The 19,671-nt window shown below is 38.0% G+C and overlaps 1 protein-coding gene across 1 annotated transcript; it reads right to left on the bottom strand.

The window, feature by feature from the left end:
• Positions 1 to 1,587: 1,587 nt before the first annotated feature.
• On the bottom strand, positions 1,588 to 19,273 carry LOC311290575 (protein-glutamine gamma-glutamyltransferase 2-like). Its single transcript, XM_084409150.1, has 13 exons — positions 18,905 to 19,273; positions 14,902 to 15,078; positions 7,491 to 7,721; positions 6,825 to 6,943; positions 6,039 to 6,167; positions 5,723 to 5,900; positions 4,992 to 5,130; positions 4,654 to 4,757; positions 4,320 to 4,562; positions 3,380 to 3,646; positions 3,125 to 3,285; positions 2,268 to 2,404; positions 1,588 to 2,140 (listed from the first exon to the last, which is right to left on the bottom strand). Exons 1-13 carry the CDS (start codon positions 19,077 to 19,079, stop codon positions 1,963 to 1,965), a joined length of 2,238 nt encoding a protein of 745 aa, XP_084265276.1. The 5' UTR covers positions 19,080 to 19,273; the 3' UTR covers positions 1,588 to 1,962.
• Between the last annotated feature and the right edge of the window lie 398 nt (positions 19,274 to 19,671).

Below are 19,671 nucleotides of genomic sequence, written 5' to 3'. Positions count from 1 at the left end.
GTGATTTACAATCTGCTTGTTTTCTTCTAGTTTATAATAATTTTATTTATTTATTAAGATGTTATATGCTTACATAGGTCATTATGCGTGGTCATTTGTAACTTTTCTTTTCTTCTTCTTCTTCTTCTTCTTCTTCTTATTGGTATCATACAAGCATTCAAATCCATGCAGCGGTAGTATATTCAAACTATGATATAATAAAAGGATGAAATATTTTGTAAATTTTTTGCAAGGGTAAACGTTTAAAACGATGAAATAAAATAAAAAGCACTATATATTGTGTATTTGAGAGGGACAGTAAGCATTTCCTCACAGCAGGTGGCGATCAAGATCTTGTTTATGCACAAACTTTAACAACCCCACATTCTTCTTTCAAGTGACCAGCAGGATTAGTAAATAGATATGAGTTTTAAACTATGGTTTTAAACCATATGAGAGAGTTGATCATTTACATGACATACTGTTTACTCAGAAATGTACCTGTAATAAATGTCACCTGCTCGCTGGTAATGTTCAGAGGTGGACAGTAGGCTAACAAAGCAGGCCTACATTTACTGAGGAGTAGCCTACATTTACTAAGTAGCCTACTGTAGCCTTTAGTATAATATTTCCTGGAAACTTTTTACTTTAACTTCACTGAAGGACAAATATGGTACTTTTTACTCCACTACATTTCTGTCCAGGTCCTTAAAAGTAATAACGTAAATCGGATTGACATCAGAACCCGATGTCAGATTGACGTCAACATCCAACGTCGGACAGACGTTGGATTTTGGTTGGAAAATAAAGTCGGGTTAACGTCAGAACCCGACGTCGGTTTGATGTCAGAACCTGACGCCAAATGTTTGATGTTTGACGTCAGAACCCAACTTCGGTTTGACGTCAACATCCAACATCGGTTTGACGTCAGAACCCGACGTCAACATCGACGTTGGATTTAGCTTGGAAATGAAAGTCGGCTTGACGTCAGAACCTGTTGGTTTCTGACATCAACCTGATTTTCATTTTCAGTGTTGGGTTTGGTCTTCTAAATGCAAAATGTGTCATTGTTTTGGAGCACACTAGCTTATAGATAACAGTAAGGCTAACATATTCATACTAAAAGCCAAAAAACTTTAAATAGGGCACTATTTGAGGGAACAGCCATTTGGGTGTCCGAAACCATTGTGGATGTTATTGAGTGCACTTCTCACATTCAATCCCACTACTGGAACTGTGTTCTAGAAATAAATTGGATATTGATATGTGGGTAGGCAGGCATTGATTAAGAGGCATAAGGTACTGTAAGTATACATACAACAATGCAACAATAATAAAACAATGCATTGACATTTACTTATTACTTTTGATACTTAAGTACTTTTAAAAACGAGTACTTCTGTACTTTTACTTAAGTAAAAATCGGTCTTTTCAACTTTTACTTGTAACGGAGTAATATTTTACCAGTAGTATCTGTACTTTCACTCAAGTAAGGAAGTTGTGTACTTTGTCCACCTCTGATTATAATATAGCCAAACCTAAAATAACATTGATAAACAGTGATAAACACTTGGAGAAATATAAAATATATATCTGACAGTCATATTTACATGCATGTATTTTTATTTATTTATTACATAACATTTATTTCAAACACAACAACAACATTATCCAGAAAGTAAAAAGTAAACAATTGTTTCTGGACATTTTACATGTAGAAAAATAGCTTTTGTGGTTTTTATATTCAATGTCTGTATGAAAGCATGCAAAGATATCATTTATGATCATAATTATAAGTAATTATAAAGGAAATGTTGCATATATATAACATTTATAAATATATGTAAATGTTCTTTATATAAACAAATAGCAAACAAAATGTAACAAGCAAAAAAGCTGTAAGCAAGCCAAGTATAGTGCATTAACGGTATTATTTACAAACACACAAAATGATTTATGGTTCTCTAAATTGTACATGCTTGTCTAGATTTCTGTGACAGCATTCATATTTCGCATTTTTTTTCGAACAATGATAGAGGCTTCTCCCTTGACATCTCTCAGTCTGTCTGAGTCAAAGTCGACAAGCAGTTTCCTCAGGCCAGCACGGGTGGGTTTGAAGGAGAATTTAACTGTCACATCCTGACCAGGTTCAATCTTACCACTAGAGAAAGACAGATATTAACAGTCAACCATAACTTGGATGTCTTGGATCATGTCTGATGCACTTTAGGAAATGTATACTGGATCCTAGAATTCTTACTTATGTAATTTCTAAAACTAGTACATACTGTGTTTTTATTTCTCTGGCCTCTGTTAGTCCTGCTCCCTCCACGGTAAACACGCCTCCTTGAAGACTGACAGGCAAAGGATTGGTGAAGGCGATGTGTGCTGTCAATTTGCGTGATACAATCGCATTTCCAATAATCTGAAATGTAGAGCAAACGTTGGTTATTAGTAAAAGTGGTCAGTAAAGCCTCACTCATCATTTACTCACCCTCATGCCATCCCTGATGTAAATAACGTTCTTTCTTCAGATAAGCACAAATTTATTTATTTAGGAAAATAATCCATCTCTGAATCCATATAATGTCATTGAACGGGTGATGTTCAGTTGACGCTTGAAAAACCACACACAGTGACCCTACGATTTTAAATATCGACTAAAACGACTAAATTTTGTATTTAGTATTTTAAAATATATATTAAAAAAAAGTTTTATCTATAAATCATTGCTCTGCTCTACTGTCATATGTTCATGAGAGGGACGTTGTGAGACTGTCCGGATGCTTCCAGGTTACTTCTCGCACAAACTTTACAATGCACGTTTATGTCAAGCTGAACTTGTGAACATGCCTTTGACAGTTGGCCGGAAGCTAAGCTTTATAGTTTCAGAAGACATGGATTTATCCACTGTGGTCGTATGGATTACCATCATGATCGCAGTGTGTGGTTTTTCAAATGTAAATCGAGCGGCACCCATTTACTGGCATTATATTGACTCACAGATATGGATTAGTTTCCTAAAAATCTTTGTTTGTGTTTATCTAAAGATGAAGAAAGAAAGTCTTATACATTGGGGATGGCATGAGTCAGTGTAAATGATTAGAGAACTTATTATTTTTGGGTAAACTATGCCTTTAATTACCTTGATATGAAGTGCTGGCATTTTCAAGGGGATGTTGATTTCTTGCAGGATGATGTTGTCTTGATCAGTGGGTTGAAGGAGGGCTGTGACCCTTATCATGTGATGTTCAGATACACACGCCCCATAATGGTCATACTGAAGTCGCAATACTTCTTTATGAGCTAAATAATAATGCAAAGATATTTGAGGAATTATTGTCAAGGGCAAAATTTGTTTACAGATGCCATATGTGCAACATCATTTTGCTAGTCTTACCTTTGTGAGCTGGTAATGTAAGAGAGGATGTCTTTCTCTGGCACTCTCCGCGGTGGATACTATTGTAGGTTATCGCGTTCGACGTGACTGTGAGTTGTGCATCTGTGTCCTCCCTGCCAGCATTATACACCTCTATGAACACATCAAAGTCTGTCCCGTGTATAGCTGGAGCGTGCTTGATGAAAAGCTCAAGCTGTCCTGGGACTTCCTTCTTTTGGCCCACTTGTCTTCCTGCCTTTTTATAAACCTGTCGCTCCTTCATTGAGCCTGTGGTGGGACAAAGCATTAATATCAAGTGTCAAAAATGTCAGAATCAGTTGGCATGGACAAATATAAATAAAATGATTTTCTTAACAATATGTCTTATTGTGAATAATTTGCAGGTGAAATGTCTTTCTTTTTTATGCCAGCATCAGCGAGATATTTCAAGATTTTAGGAACAATTTAATAATATTTATAATATAATTAAAAAAAGAAATAAATGTTTCCGGTACAATAGAATATTAGACAATGAACTTCAAGTCACCATGAAATCGAAATGGATAATTCTTGTTTTTTTTAAATTGAATATTACAGGATTTATTATGATTTATCCATACACATCATTGTTTTTTTTATTAATGTGCCCTCATAATCTTTAATCAAAATAACTTCCCCTCCAACATGCAATGACATCTCTGATGACGTCTTTACGGTTGCGAGGGCGAGACAACCTGTCACTCACATGATTTCACAGCAACAGCCAACCACAATGATCCAACGATGGACAAAATCAAGTGTCCCCCTATATTTTTTCTTGTTACGCCACAATAGGGAAGAAATGACTATTGCAACTTCCGTTTCATGCAGAATTTAATTTCAGAAGAGATTTGTTTAGTTCATTATAGAGTGTTTCAATAAAGTTGAAACAAATGAGTAGATTCGACTTGTTGAACATTACCTTCAGGATATTTGTAATTAGCAGTAATGTCCTCTCTGAAGTCTCCATACACACTCTTAGTGCTAATGTTCCGTCCAATAATTTTACTGTTTTGGGACACCTGAGAGCGTTCCCCATCAGGATGAACAATCCAGACAATCAGATCTGCGTTCACCTCAGAAAACACAAATGGGGTGTCGTACTTCAACCCCACCTCTCCTTCCTTGACTGCATGGACTGGGCAAGGCCCACAGCAGAAAACTCCTATAAGAACATAGAAGCAGAGGATGTAGTCAAACTAATATTCCAGTTTTTTATACTTTAAGGAGTAAAGCTTACTTATAAGAGAGATTACCATCACTCCTTTCTTGAGGCGTTGGATCTAGCACCTGCCATCCATCGTAACCTTCTGGGAGGTCATCGCGTTTCATCCAGGACTCAACCCAACAGTGGTAATTCCTGAAAAAAAAGGATGAAGCTAACAGATCAGGGACTACAGAAGAGAATGTTTTTTGCTCATTCTTTCATAACTTATGAAACTTATGCTCTAACTTATGCCTTAAGTATCAACTTTGTCTCAGATCTTTCTCCTGCAATTGCTTAGGAGAAATAAAAAACAGACAGAAATGAAACAACTGTGGTCATACAGAAAGGGTTTAGAGCTATACATTTTATGTGGATCTCATAACTTACCAGATGCTGTCCTTCCTTCCTTCAGACACACTTTCAAGTTGATCATCGAAGACATAATCCACAGAAATGTTTGCATCAGTGTCATGAGCAGATGAGTAATTAGTGATGCATCTGGTTGGAATGCCAAGACAGCGGAGGACTGAGGAAAGGTGAAGTTACAGATCACGTGTAAGACACAGACACAAATAATAACAGTAGTACGCTATTCTGAATTTAGCAAATGATTCAGAAACCTCTCTGATAGTTCAGTTCAGAGAAGAATTTTACTATTCACTAAATGAACCGCCTCATTCATTCGGGAATCAGACTTCAGTGCTTGCACTGTATGTTTTTGACTCATTAAAAGGACTCATAAGAGTCACTTGTTCATGAATCGGACTGCTGGACTGGTCGTGTATGTTTTAATTCACTAAAAAGAACCGTCTCATAACAATCATGAATCCAACTGGTACTGTATATTTTGATTCACTATAAAGAACCTGCTCATAGTTATTTGCTCATAAATTGGTTTAGTTGACTAAGAAGAACCGTGTCATTTGTTTGTGAATAAGGCTGCCCTGATCGCGCTGTACATTTCCCCCCACTATTTCGCGGTGCGTGGTCTTTTCATTGCATCACTGCAAACCCGGAACTCAGGTAAAATATGATTTCTTTTGTTATGCCGCTAAAGATTCAGCAGCAGGCGAGAAAAGTGGTGCAGGATACAATGACACTGATTCTATTTTTCTCACCTGTGCATGCCACTCCTGTGAACACCCAGCACTGCCCATAACGTACTTTCTGTCCTCCACCCTCACTCCAGCGCCTCAGGATGGGCACACTGCCATTCCAACGTGTGGGTGCCACTCCATCACTGTACTCTCCATCCCAGCGCCCAGATACCACCCCGCGGTCATCATTAGCATTCACCTATTCACGATTATGTATGCATGTAAACCACTTTTTATAGTGTAGTTTAATTCAGTGAAAAAGTAATTTATGCCTGAGCAAATAATGATTATAAGAAGAGGTGGAGACAACGCATGGCCATGCTAATAGATGCCTTACCATGGCAGTAATAGTCCTGCTAACATAAACAGGGCTTGCTCTGTTGACAATGTCCATCTCTGAGTTTTTCATGGCAGCAGGCGAATTGTCCAGCACTTCAAAGCAAATATCCACCACATCTTTCTCAAACTGTTTGAAAAGAAAATGCAAGGATATGAATATCTTGTTTTACTTGCATCAGTGTTAAAAAGTAGGCCTACTGAGGGGTATAGAGGTTTTCTTAAAGGAATATTCTGAATTAAATACAGTTAAAGTAAGCAGTGACATGCTGTTGGTTACCACAGAAAAGAATCACAGAAGCTGTATCTGCCTGTATGTGCATAACAGCACATATTTTGTTTATATGATTGAGATTATTGTGGTAAATGCTGTCCGTAGTGCCAAACTTGCATTTTACAGAGAAAGCTTAGCACAAAACCCATACTAATGTTGTGAATTGAGTTTTTCTTGATCCCCCAGACCTGGGTGTACTGTCTGACTGAAAGGGGATAGTCACTTGTTTGTGAGACAGATATTGTTGCTAAAATGTTTTACATCTACAGAGAGTGATTACACAGCAGACATGCGGTTCTCCTGCCACCGATCTGTCACAATTCACACTCTGCCTCATCTGAATTCCACCACCATGCAACATCGCCCATAAATCCTGACTGTGTGTCAGTCATCTCAGGCCATGGCACTTTCTCAGAGAGGGCACTGACCACAAGACTGACTAAACAGATAGGGACTGTATAAATTTGGATTTTATATCTTTGGTGAGCACGTGTGAATGCATTTGTAGGTTACCTGCCCAAAGTTCCAGGGCACAGTGGTGATATCATCCCATGAGCCCTGGTACAAGATCCCGTTTTCATTTAAAATGTACTCAACCAGCAGTTCCTCACTGGGAAGGTACACTGAGTCATCTACAGGAAGAAATATAATTGAGCTTTGTGTGTAAGCCCATAATGATCACATATGTAACAATTATTTTGAATTTGGTATAACAGCGTTCTTTCTGTGTGATATGTTTTTAAATATCATTTGAATATTCTTGGCTTGCCAAAACATTTGATAACATGCAGACTACAATTTTTAATCCCAATTTGCGCAGCTATAAAGAATCTAAGCGAAAAAAAGATTTAACTTAATAGCAAGGACATTAACTATAGCCTACTATAAAGTTTTAATAATCGTTGTAAGTAAAACCTCGACAGCTAATCCACAAGGCTTTAAAGAACTGGTGAATTTTAAGGCCTGTTCACATGATCACATCAAGGGTGATTATTAAAATGAGAACTAAATAAGTTTTAATAATTGTTCTAATCCTATGAGAATAGGGAAGTCCACAACACACAGCGTTAAAATATCATCTTCCGCTTTAAATGAAAGAAATCAAATGAAACGTTTTTATGGAAGAAACAAAGTCATGAATTTAGATTTTTCAGGTGAGCAATCCCTTTAAATACTCACCTTTGCACCACGGATTGAAAAGCAGGTAGAAGGTCTGAGGCTTGGTTTGCTCCAGGATCTGCCCATCAGCTGAGAGCAAAACCACAGTCATGCTGTACAGACCCACAGGAGCATCAGCAGGGCTGTGGAGGGTCAGCATCACCTCACCCTGAGCATTACGCTGACTGAACCACCATTTCCCATGATCCTGCTCTGAGTCTGAAACCTTCAAGACCACTTCATTATTCTTACCTGTAACACACAAACATATGCACAGAAATTAGATGATAAATATGGCTTTGCATCACTGTAAAACAAATTTAATTTAGGAAAATTGTGGAAACTGACAATTACATATATTGGATCAATAAATGACTTCCAAATAAGTATCCCCATGTAAAAAGATGCATTGTACTAATCTAGCTTAAAAGGGCACCTGTTATCCAAAATTCACTTTTACATGACATTTGAACATAAGTGCACCCTATAATGATAAAAATCCACCCATTTTTTAATCCCCATAATTCATAAGCAGTGTCTCAGAACAAGCCGTTTTCAGTTTAGGGGCAATGTGACATACTTTTGCACAAGCCCCGCCCACGACTGTTGACGGACACTGCAGTTTTAGCGTAGTCCAGCCCTGAGTGAGCTAACGTTAAACACAGTCCGCCATTGTAGCATCTGTAGATAATAATGTCTCCTTCGCGATTTAGGTGTTTTGTTATAAGATTTAAGAATGAACATAGCAGTCTCTTCATTTACTCTCGTTGTTACTCTCGATGGATCTGTACCAACAGTTCGTGATCCAGCTCACAGTCTCCGGAGCGATAGGCCTAACATTAACGTTTTTTATCACGGCAGAAATGAAAGTGAGAGCGCGCACTTCATGACAGCTCATCGAGTCGTTTAACGGATATACAGTTTACCAGTTTATTAAGCACCCACTGAAAAGGTGTGTATATATTTTTTTTACTGTTAACGTTAGTTGTCAGGAGTGTTTTATGTACTTCGCTGTGTATGTTGATGATATTGAAAGGGAGAGAGAGAGAGTTTATGGATACGACTTTAATGCGCACTTCTTATACTGTGTTTATCCAGCCCTTGCCGTGATTTTCTGGAGTAAAACTGACGCTTCATCTTTTGTGTGATGTAATACACTTAATTAAATTCATCAGTATATTCTTGGCCATCATTCGGACGGGGTAAGCTTCAACAGGCTTGTATTAATTTGTATTATACAATATTGTATTAGTGGATAAAAGCAGATGACAAATACGTTATATTTAATTATTCTAAGTCAATCTATCAAGTCGAAGTGAAAAAACTGTTGGTTAAAAAAATAAAAGGTTTACGCATGCGCAAAATCAAAATGTGCCTCATGAAAACCGTTGGTAATGGTATCTATGGAGATTGGAGAATTCAAATGGGGATGCGCGGGAGAGAGTGAGCGTGCGTACCTTAACGAACATTCCCAAGAGAATACAGAAGATTTTCATCGTCACAAGTTTCAAGACGTTATGGTTAGTATTGAGCACTGAAATTATTCTCCAAAGGTTTGCTTTATAAAGTTTAAAAGGCATTTTGTAGAGGCAAAGTTCATGCGAATTGGTTTCATGATCGTGTTTTACCGGTGACCACAAAGTTATCTTACGGTATAACGTACTAGACAATAGTTACATTTTCCTCATGTCATATATGTCTAAAATACTTTTTGATCGACATAGTATATTATGTAATAAATTTGAATGATATGTGGGCCATGATACCGCTGAAAACAGTGTAGTTAGATTTCAGTTGGTGTCGGCCTCTTCTGGGGCTTTTACACATCAAGCTGATTTTCTGATTCATCAGTTCTTTTTTATCGCTCATCTATTGCTCGTGTCAGTAACTTTAAGCAGTCCTGAAAAGCTGTATATATGTACATACCACGAAATAAACGATAAAGCAAAATCTACATTGACTAACACAAGTCTCATCCTCATTAAATTAACTTCTGTTCTGTCACTTGCCAGATGTTATCCAGGGGAACTTTGTCATTAATGTTAAAGGGATACTCCACTTTTTTTTGGAAATAGGCTCATTTTACAACTCCCCCAGAGTTAAACAGTTGAGTTTTACCGTTTTCGAATCCATTCAGCCGATCTCCGGGTCTGGCGGTACCACTTTTAGCATAGCTTAGCATAGATCATTGAATTGGACAAGACCATTAGCATCTCTCTCTATAGTTCCTAGTCATATCAGCCTAGAAAATCGCAACTTTACATTTTCCGTCTGTCTTAGTACACGATGTAACTACTGTAGAGTCAAGTTTTAAATAGGAAAAATATCGAAACTCTTTGGTCATTTTTTTTGAGAGAGATGCTAATGGTCTTGTCCGATTCAATGATCTATGCTAAGCTATGCTAAAAGTGGTACCGCCAGACCCGGAGATCGGCTGAAATGGATTAGAAAACGGTAAAACTCAACTGTTTAAAGGGACAATAAGTAGCTTTTTAGGTATTTTATTATCTAAAATCAATATTTTTATTCATAAATATGCCCTCAATGGTTTACAAATACCTATGCCAATGATCAGACTAATCCTCGTAAACAAAGAATTTATTATCTTTATATACATGGGACGGGTAGGTCCACGGAGGCTTCCATGTAGTTCCGCCATCTTGAAAAACTATAATAGCAGAGAGGGACAAAAAGTACTAGGCCAACGCGTTTCCACAACGCGTTTCGTTCAGAGCCAGCGTCACGTGACTGAAGCCAGCAGAAGCGGAGGAGCAGAGCAGTTGAGAGGCGCTTGTCACTGCCGCGGCAAGTTTAAAAGGCTGCACTGCACGGTTATTTATACACTGTTCATTCATACATACCGTACATATGAGTCACAGGATAAGGAGTCCTCGTCATCGATAAAATCCAAAATAGACCGTAAAAGGAAACGTGACCGGAGATTACAAAAACAAGGGTTAATGTCGGGATTGCTAATGCAGGAGAAAGCTTTCAAAACAAGAGATGCTGAAGTTGTCTGCTTACTTCTCGACAGGTAAGTCAATGTTACGGTCTTAATTACAAGCTTATTTTTCATTGCTTGGTAATGAACTTTATTATATAGATAGTAGAACATTTATAGTTATATCTATTTATCTATTCTATTCATAGTAAGTTAAACAGGCTCTTTGATGAATAGCAGCTATTGAGTAAAGTAACGTTAGAGAAGGCACGGATGATGATGATATCTAACAATGTACCAAGGGTGCAGCGATTTGTATTATTTTGAAGCACCCCCGGACGCCGCCATTGGCTAACGGAACCCCACCTGCAGTTAGCATCCAATTGACTCCCATTCATTTTGGCGTCACTTTGACAGCGAATAACTTCACATCTGAGGCGTTTAAAGACTCCATTTGTCCATTATTTAGGCCATCCTTAAAAATATTCTTGTTTGCCGTAACCCGACCGACCCTGTCAATTTAGTACCGACCCAATTATTTATTTTTTTTCCCTTTCAGTCCGACCGACTTGCCGGTTGTAAACTTGCGTTAAGACCGACCGATTTTTTTTTAACTCTTCAAACAACTAATACAAATGCAATAAAATAATATTAGTTAAGTATTGTGAATATAAATTGCCTAGACCTACATACAAACATAAGCTACGTTCTTTCTTTAAATAAAAACCCGTGGCGCGTCATCTATGATTATGTTTACACCATTGGTTAACCGTTAACGCATGTCACACTACTGGCTGCAAGCTAAGTTTGCTTCGTTTCATTCACTGTCAATGGTTCGCGCTTGGTAATGATGGCTGCGGCTTTACTCTAAAGATTATTTCATTTTTATATGTTGTTGAATATGGTTTATTAAAAAATAAACATGCGAGAGCGTGTTATAGGCTATATGTCATGTTTTAGTCAGATATGACGACGCTACTGCAACACGCATTGCCGCAGATGAGAAGCTGAGCATCAACGTGCAAACGATCGCAAATCAAAGTGAAAGTAAGTCGCTGACGCTTAACACACAATCATCATCATTAAATGTAAAGAAACGAAATGATCTTACCAGGGCTGTTTCCGCTTTCTCTTATTGCGGGCTTTGATTCAGAAATTTTAGCTGATGATAAATAAAATAATGTAGTCATAACTGTTGCTTTCGGTGACGTGCACTCCATTAAATCTACATAGAGCGGTAATTGAAGATCGGATTTATATCCGCAAAAAAACAACAACACACATTTAGCCTATGTAACCAGGTGTAAATGGAATCGTTTTGATAAATCAGATTGCAATCCGATCTGAGAAAACGCATGAAGTGGCCTGGTGTAAACAGCCCTTAGACATAGGTGAAAAATGTCACCTAATGTCACCCGACCCTGATTTTTTTTTTTTTATGAAAAAATATATACTTTTTAATATAATTTTTTATATATATATAAAAATATAGACCGACCTACCGACCCTTTTTTTCTTTTTTTTTTGCTGTTACTGCAAACCAAAATATTTTTAAGGATGGCCTTATTTCTAAAGAAACACGAAAATGTATAAAAGGCTCCATTACCTTGTAGCTTACGTTATGGCCCTGTAGAAGCAGTTTTTGTAAAAGTAGGCTAACGATTGCGTCACAGCCACGCGACTCTCTGTCGCACAGTAGGAAATTACCGTATGGACAGGAAGAGAAGCTCGCGGGCAATCGGGAGGACGTCGAGGCAAAATGACAAATTAATTAATCAGAACACCTACAAAAAGTTTCTCCTGCTCCAAGATCATGGACAGCTCCTACTCACGCTCTCCGTCTCTGCGAGTTTCGGAAGGTAATGATTCAGATTGATCTTGGCACAGCCACTAGAAGACAGACGGTTTGCTCACGTCACATCTACGTCGTCGAGCTCAGTTTGAGTCTGCGCAGTACGCTGGACCCCCAGGAAGTAAAAGTTTCTAATGGGCTTCACTTTGTCTCCGTTGAATCCAATGGGGTCGCTGTGTCCATTTCTTTTACTGTCTATGCAATGTACGTACTTCAAAAATATAACGAATAAAGGCGGCATTACTACTAACTACCATAGTTAATGTTTTTCACAGTCAGTAATTTATACTGTAACATTCTTTTTTTTCGTTGATTCAAGTTTCAGTTTGTTTTAAATAACAAACCTGTTCACCCGAAGAAAAACTCGAAGTGCTATTATAAGACATCCTGTCATAGCTTTTTGGTACATAACGTCTACCGTAGATGCAACGTGCATTTGAAAAAGTGAGGCGCTGGAGAGCATTATTCATTTGAATGCAAAATACAGTTTCACCACTAGATGGGGGAAATTTCTACTTAGTGTCCCTTTAACTCTGGGGGAGTTGTAAAATGAGCCTATTTCCAAAAAAAAGTGGAGTATCCCTTTAAGACATCCTGTTAAGCAGAAGAATCATCCTGAATATATTAAAGTCCCCCTGGCTGTAGTCAATCATTTTATCCCTTCAAACTCATCTTTGATCATCGAAACGACATGTTTAAACTTTTTTCCCCTGTGAAATAGCTTCATTCCTTAAAATTGCTTGAATGTAAATTTACACCCTTGCTTAATTTAGTATGTGGATCTATGAATAGGCAAATTTCTTGTGGTTGAGTTTTTTTTTTTTTTTTTACTTGATAAAGACCTGTGGTTTAAAGACCACTAAACTTAGCTAACCTAGTGACTTGTCTTAAACTCCAAGGCCTGGTTTAACAGACAAGGCTTAGATTAAGCCAGGATTAGGCCTTACCCCCAATTTCCACCAGATGCGTAACGGCTGCGGAACGGCTCCGCTGCGTGACAGCTCCGTGTTCCGTCGTCCGTCAATACCCACCAGTAGGGGTGGGCAAAAAAATCGATTCACATATGAATCGCGATTCAAACTTTACCGATTCAAAATCGATTCATAGAATTCCAAAAATCGATTCTTGTTTTTTTTTTTTTTTTTTTTTAAATATATATTTTTTGGTATTGTCCTGAAATGAGTCTAGCTTGCCATTCCCATAGATGGCGCAGCATCGAATTCACACTTGCACTACGCCTGCACACTCTTGTCATAGCCAAAAGAAGAAGTGCAGCAGAAGCGGAGCAGAAGGAAGGCTGGCTGTGTGGCGTGTCTGTTTTTATTTCGGCTCCCATTAGCAGGTTAGAGCTTGCACACAGCCTGCGTGACACGCGCGTCTCAGGTGTGGCCCGAGTCGTGCGGAAAACGAGTGCATGAAATAGAACCGACGCCTATTTTTCTCGCGACACGCAAGCGTGTTGGAAGCGTTTCCAGGCAAAATAGAATGTTTATATATGTCATTTTGACACGAATATTCATATTAATAAATTACATTTTGATGTTTGAAAGTCTAGGTTTTGACATAAATGCAGATATAATGTAGGCTTATTGTATTTTTTTTTTATCGATTTTCAAAAATTGCACCTGTCAATACAGAACGAAATATTCTGTAGCCTATTTTGCCGCCAATAGCCTACTCCTTAAACTACATTTAGCAGTATTGTTTGTTTGATCTGACTACAGCACTTTAAAGCTAAATGTAAAAAAATATATATTTAAGTTTTAATTTAAACTTGAATTAAATGTATTTGAAAGCTGGCCAAAGCTTGGCACTTTGCACTGTTTAGTTGCAAAAGTTTTTATGAAGACAAAGTAATATAAAACTTCATTTAATTTGTTATTTCTTTTCTTTTAAATTGTATGTCTACTGCAATCACACAGGAAAAAGTCAACTACATTTACATAGGCCTACTGTGAATCGTTTTTTGAATCGAAAATCGATTTTGAATCGAATCTTGAGACTAAAAATCGGTATCGAATCGAATCGTGAAATTTTCTGAATCGTGCACCCCTACCCACCAGGTCCGGATTTGTTGCGGAACGGCTGCGGTCATGACTGACAGCTGAAGTCACAAGGACCCACGAGATCTCGCAAATTCACGTATGATCGCGCGATATAAGTGCTGAATTGCTGCGGAGCTCTCCGGCATCCGGCAAAAATAGAAGCTCTGCGTATCTGCTCCGGAGGGCTGCAGATCGCCGGAGTCGGAACGCAGCTGTACCGCATTCAGTGGAAATACACTCATTGACTTTAATGGAAACCTATTGACTCCGCCGCCGTGCCGGAGCCGTAATGCAGCTGGTGGAAATTGGGGGTTAGTTCAATTAGGGCATTTAAGTAGCTTTTATAAACATGCCCTAGAATTTTTTTTTCGATATTCATGCCCTATTTTAAGATATGTCAGTGCAAGTTGCTTTCAGTTAAAACAGCTCAAACATTCATTTTAGTCTAGGACTAGCTTAAGCCTTGTCTGTGAAACCAGGGGCAAAAATACAGATCAATATAAGATTATTACAGGTTCAAGCCGCAGTCCAAATCCTGTAAGCCATCTGTTTTCTCGCTGCTTAATCTGTTACTCTCTCCGCCAGATTACTCACCCAGGTGTAGTATGAGGTTGAGGTGGTGGTCTGGGATCTGTGGGATGTGCTCAGTACACTGCAGGACTAAAGAGAAGGGCTGACCTCTGCGCACCAGCAGACGCTCCACGTCCATCTCCTCTGTGCGGTGAGCATGGTTATTCTCATAACACTGCAGATCCAAGTCACTCAGTATGGCTGGACACAAAAGAAATCAATAAATATACTATATCCAATATTCTAAATATTAATTTCTTTGTAGTGAGCCTCTAAAATCCTCTGTTACTGAATGGTGCATGCAATATTTTTGGGTGGCTAAATTGATTTTAATTATGGGATAGATTAGTGATAGCAACTTTTGTTTTCCAGCCTTGCTGACAAGTTTGAGATATGCACTGGAGATTTCACTCACAAGAAGTGTTTCATTTGTCTTCTGGGTGAAGTATTTTTTTTTAATCATCATCTTACGAACTGCAGTATTGACTTGCATTACATTTGCATACATTATCTTTGTATGTATATTGGGGTCTAAAAGTCTGAGACAGAAAAGTTATGACAAAATAAAATGAATAATACATTTTTAAGATCTAAGGCTCTCATAGGCACTAGTCAGATGTAAGCAAATTGTTAACTTCCACAAAAAGTCAAATGTTCTTGCTTCCACTGAAGAACACGATGGTCTTTGGGACGTCATCAAAAATTCTTATTCTCAACATGTTTAGTCTGCATATGAGTTGGGGCCAAATAACACATTCCTTTTGGGGAAGGAAGATAATATAATAAACTGCTGATGATGTGTGTGAAGTTTCAGTTTGTGGTGGCAAGGGTGTGTAACTTGAAGACCAAACTAAAACCTTTTTTTTTTCTTTTTTTTTTTTTACAAAACATTTGGTAAATGCAGCCCTGATCAGTTTGGATTCTCCTTATTGCTACTTGATGCTACATTTACTTTTATTGTTACTAGCATGCAACTTTCTTTTTCGCTTTCCAAGATGAGGCTATAAAGCTCAGACCTCACAAAGAGATCGGATACTGGACCGAATAAAATATCAGTCTGCCAACAAGTCAGTGGTCCGTTTCCATATTTATTTTAACAATGCAGAGCATTTCTAACCCACCTGCCCAACATGAAACATAGCCAACAGTATTGCCACCACGAATATTTCACTTGGACCTTAGAGCATCTTATTTTGCTGTTTGAGAAATAATATAATTTATTGAAATGGTGTAATACATTTTTTATTTGAACCAGGGTAGAAAGACCACATTAGTGGAATATAAATTAAAACCTGCAGTTTCCTCCACTAATGGAAAAGTATCATTCATGACAAAACAAAAAAAAAGTATACAATAAAACAAATATACAAATTATATACCCAGTGCTTTCATTTCAGTAATGTCTACTGACATTACTGTTCAGGAGTAATATGGGCTAAAAAGACATCTAATAAAGTCAGATGTAAAATAACACTGCATAGTTTATCATAGATACAGCGGGGGAAATAAGTATTGAACACGTCACCATTTTTCTCAGTAAATATATTTCCAAAGGTGCTATTGACTTGAAATTTTCACCAGATGTTGATAACAACCCAAGGAATCAGTACATACAAAGAAACCAAAACAAATAAGCTCAGAAATTAAGTTATGTGTAATAATGTGAAATGACACAGGGAAAAAGTATTGAACACATGAAGAAAGGGAGGTGCAAAAAGGCATGGAAAGCCAAGACAACAGCTTAAAACTATTAGTCATTAAAAAGCAATCCAGCCCCCTGTCCGTGCAAATTAATAACAGCTGGTTCAGTCCCAACGGATGGCCTACAAAAAGGTCTCATTGCCAAGGTGTCACACAAGACACATCTCATGATGGGTAAAAGCAAAGAGCTGTCTCCAGACCTTCGCAACCTAATTGTTCCAACACATAATGATGGCGTTGGTTATAGGCGCCATTCTAAGCTTCTGAATGTTCCAGTGAGCACTGTTGGGGCCATAATACGGAAGTGGAAAGACAATCATTTCACCATAAATTTGCCTCGACCAGGTGCTCCTCGCAAGATTTCTGACAGAGGAGTGAAAAGAATAATCAGAAGAGTTGTCCAAGAGCCAAGGACCACTTGTGGAGAGCTTCAAAAAGACCTGCAGATAGCAAGTACTGTGTTCTCAAAGAAAACAGTAAGTAATGCACTCCACCTCCATGGCCTGTATGCACGCTCACCACGCAAGACTCCATTACTGAAGAAAAAAAGCATGTTGAAGCTCGTTTAATGTTTGCTGCACAACATTTGGAAAAGCCAGGGAAATACTGGGAGAATTTAGTGTGGTCACATGAGAGCAAAAGAAGAGCATGAGAGCATTCAGAAGCTTAGAATGGCGCCTATAACCAATGCCATCATTATGTGTTGGAACAATTAGGTTGCGAAGGTCTGGAGACAGCTCTTTGCTTTTACCCATCATGAGATGTGTCTTGTGTGACACCTTGGCAATGAGATCTTTTTGTAGGCCATCCGTTGGGACTGAACCAGCTGTTATTAATTTGCACGGACAGGGGGCTGGATTGCTTTTTAATTACTAATAGTTTTAAGCTGTTGTCTTGGCTTTCCATGCCTTTTTGCACCTCCCTTTCTTCATGTGTTCAATACTTTTTCCCTGTGTCATTTCACATTATTACACATAACTTAATTTCTGAGCTTATTTGTTTTGGTTTCTTTGTATGTACTGATTCCTATGTGAAAATTTCAAGTCAATAGCACCTTTGGAAATATATTTACTGAGAAAAATGGTGACGTGTTCAATACTTTTTCCCCCGCTGTAGATTAAAGCTTATAAAAGCCAAAATTATTCATTCAAGAGCTGCGACTGATTTTCTCTTTGCCTTTTGTTGTTTGATTCACATTAATGGAGCAATCGTCAGCAGGTTTATTAGACTGCTGCCTCTTTAAGACCAAATGTAGATCTAATCATTATTACGCATCATATTTTCTCCCAACTATTTACGTCCATTTAAGATATAAACTGTATTTAAGTGAATAAACTGTTTAAGTGAATCTCCAAAAGACGGCCATTTTGACATATTTTTGTGTATATTTGATCGTTTAGATGCGCACATGAAGCCCAAAATATACGTTGCTTGTCTCGTTGCGGTGTGTTTCGGAGCGCGCGCCGCGTTTGGAACAGCGTCTATTGCGTCAATTTTGGTACTTTTAATAGCCTTTTATTATCAAACGCGTCCCGCAGTTTAGCAACAGTATAGACTACATTTTACAACAGTCACCAATAGTGTAGATTCTGACGTTACGTTTGGGTTGGAAGTTGAGACAGAATGCGACTTTAGTTTTTAATGGTTATACCTCAAATAGCTTCTTTTTTATAATCATTGAAAGCCAAAATCTAGATCTAAAATAAAATTAGTTTAATATCAAAGATCTAAAGTGTAACCGTTTGAATGTTTAGTTCTGTCCTCATCGTCACTCATTAAGCAGGGCTGTTGTGTTGTGCCCGCCGTGGCTCCGCGTGAAAGATCGCTCTCTCTCTCTCTCTCACACACACACACACATACTCTCTCTCTTTAGCAAAAATGCATCACAGACAAATGGTTCAATATTATTATATATAGAAGTGGCTGGCGAGATTAAATTTGCAAGATAATAATTTCTTAATAGCAATAATAAATAGCACGTGTACTTTCTTAATTTCTCCAGTACCGACAGCAGAACCGATAACGTCCGAGCTTATCGATCCAGCGGGCTTTCATAATTCAGCACCGGGGCCCGTTTAATACCGGGTTTCGGTACCCATCCCTACTTAAAACACTGTTTTTATAAACATCACAATACCATAAAAAACAATCTTTACAGTAATTAATTAGTAAACAAAAAATATTCTATTTATAATGCACGTGTGTGTGTAACAGGTGTTTATGCTAAATAGCACACTATTATTGCTCTGAATCATGAATATACTTAATTCTGACTTTGAGCTTAATAATACAAATATATTAAGTGATATTAAAGTGATTTTCTTACCATTATGCCTGGCCATTGATGGATTAAGTCTAACACTTCTTGTAAGTGATCGGTGAGGCTTTGTAAAATCCTGCTCTTGGCGTTTTTTCGTAAATTTACGTAGTCCAGTCCAAGTCAGCCGTCTTCCCTGTAACACGTTTGCTTTTTTAGGATCCGTTTTATAATGAAAGAGCATCCACGCCCCCTGACGCCCCACCGTCTCAATAGTTGACTGTTCTTCTTTCTGCAAAAGACACACCCTGACTCACACATCCTCCCCGTGGCCTTTATGACCTCTGACATCACACACACATACAAGATCCTCAAGCAGCCAGAAGTGCTATGTGTGTACAGACATAGCTCTACCTCTGCCGCTGTGGAAAAAGGATCAAGGCAAGGGAATTTACTACAACCGGCGTCATTTCTCGAATCACGTCATTACTGGAAACACTCTCTTTTACATAAGGGCCAGGGTCACACACAGGGGACTTTGTTCAAAAGAGAAGTTCTGATGGTTGGGTAACACGTCCATAGTATTCCATTGATTTACTCAACCTCTATTTTTCTGACTCATAGTCAGATACTTAAAACTGAATCAACACATGTTCCGGGTAACGTCAAGGCCTCAAATGTTGGATTTAATAAGGCTACACTTTTTCCTGGCATAAAAAGTTAAAATCAGGCATTTGACTTTAGTTTATTTGTTTTATTTCAAAGTTCAACAGCATGAAGGCAGATGGGTCATCAAATATTTGCAGAGACTAAATAAAACTTTTCCTCCACAAACT

This window comes from Rutilus rutilus (assembly GCF_951802725.1).
Source record: "Rutilus rutilus genome assembly, chromosome: 5".
Classification (NCBI taxonomy): Eukaryota; Metazoa; Chordata; class Actinopteri; order Cypriniformes; family Leuciscidae; genus Rutilus; species Rutilus rutilus.
Note: the sequence above shows the minus strand (reverse complement) of the source record. Positions and strands in the feature narration are given on the sequence as shown.

What these genes read in the sequence shown, in the direction of transcription:
- LOC311290575 (XM_084409150.1), bottom strand. Translation starts at nt 19,079, where the DNA reads ATGCTCTTTCATTATAAAACGGATCCTAAAAAAGCAAACGTGTTACAG. An exon ending in GCCTCAAGAAAGGAGTGATG is followed by an intron (nt 4,563 to 4,653) that starts GTAATCTCTCTT and finishes ATGTTCTTATAG; the next exon opens with GAGTTTTCTGCTGTGGGCCT. An exon ending in TGCCAGCACTTCATATCAAG is followed by an intron (nt 2,405 to 3,124) that starts GTAATTAAAGGC and finishes TCTACATTTCAG; the next exon opens with ATTATTGGAAATGCGATTGT.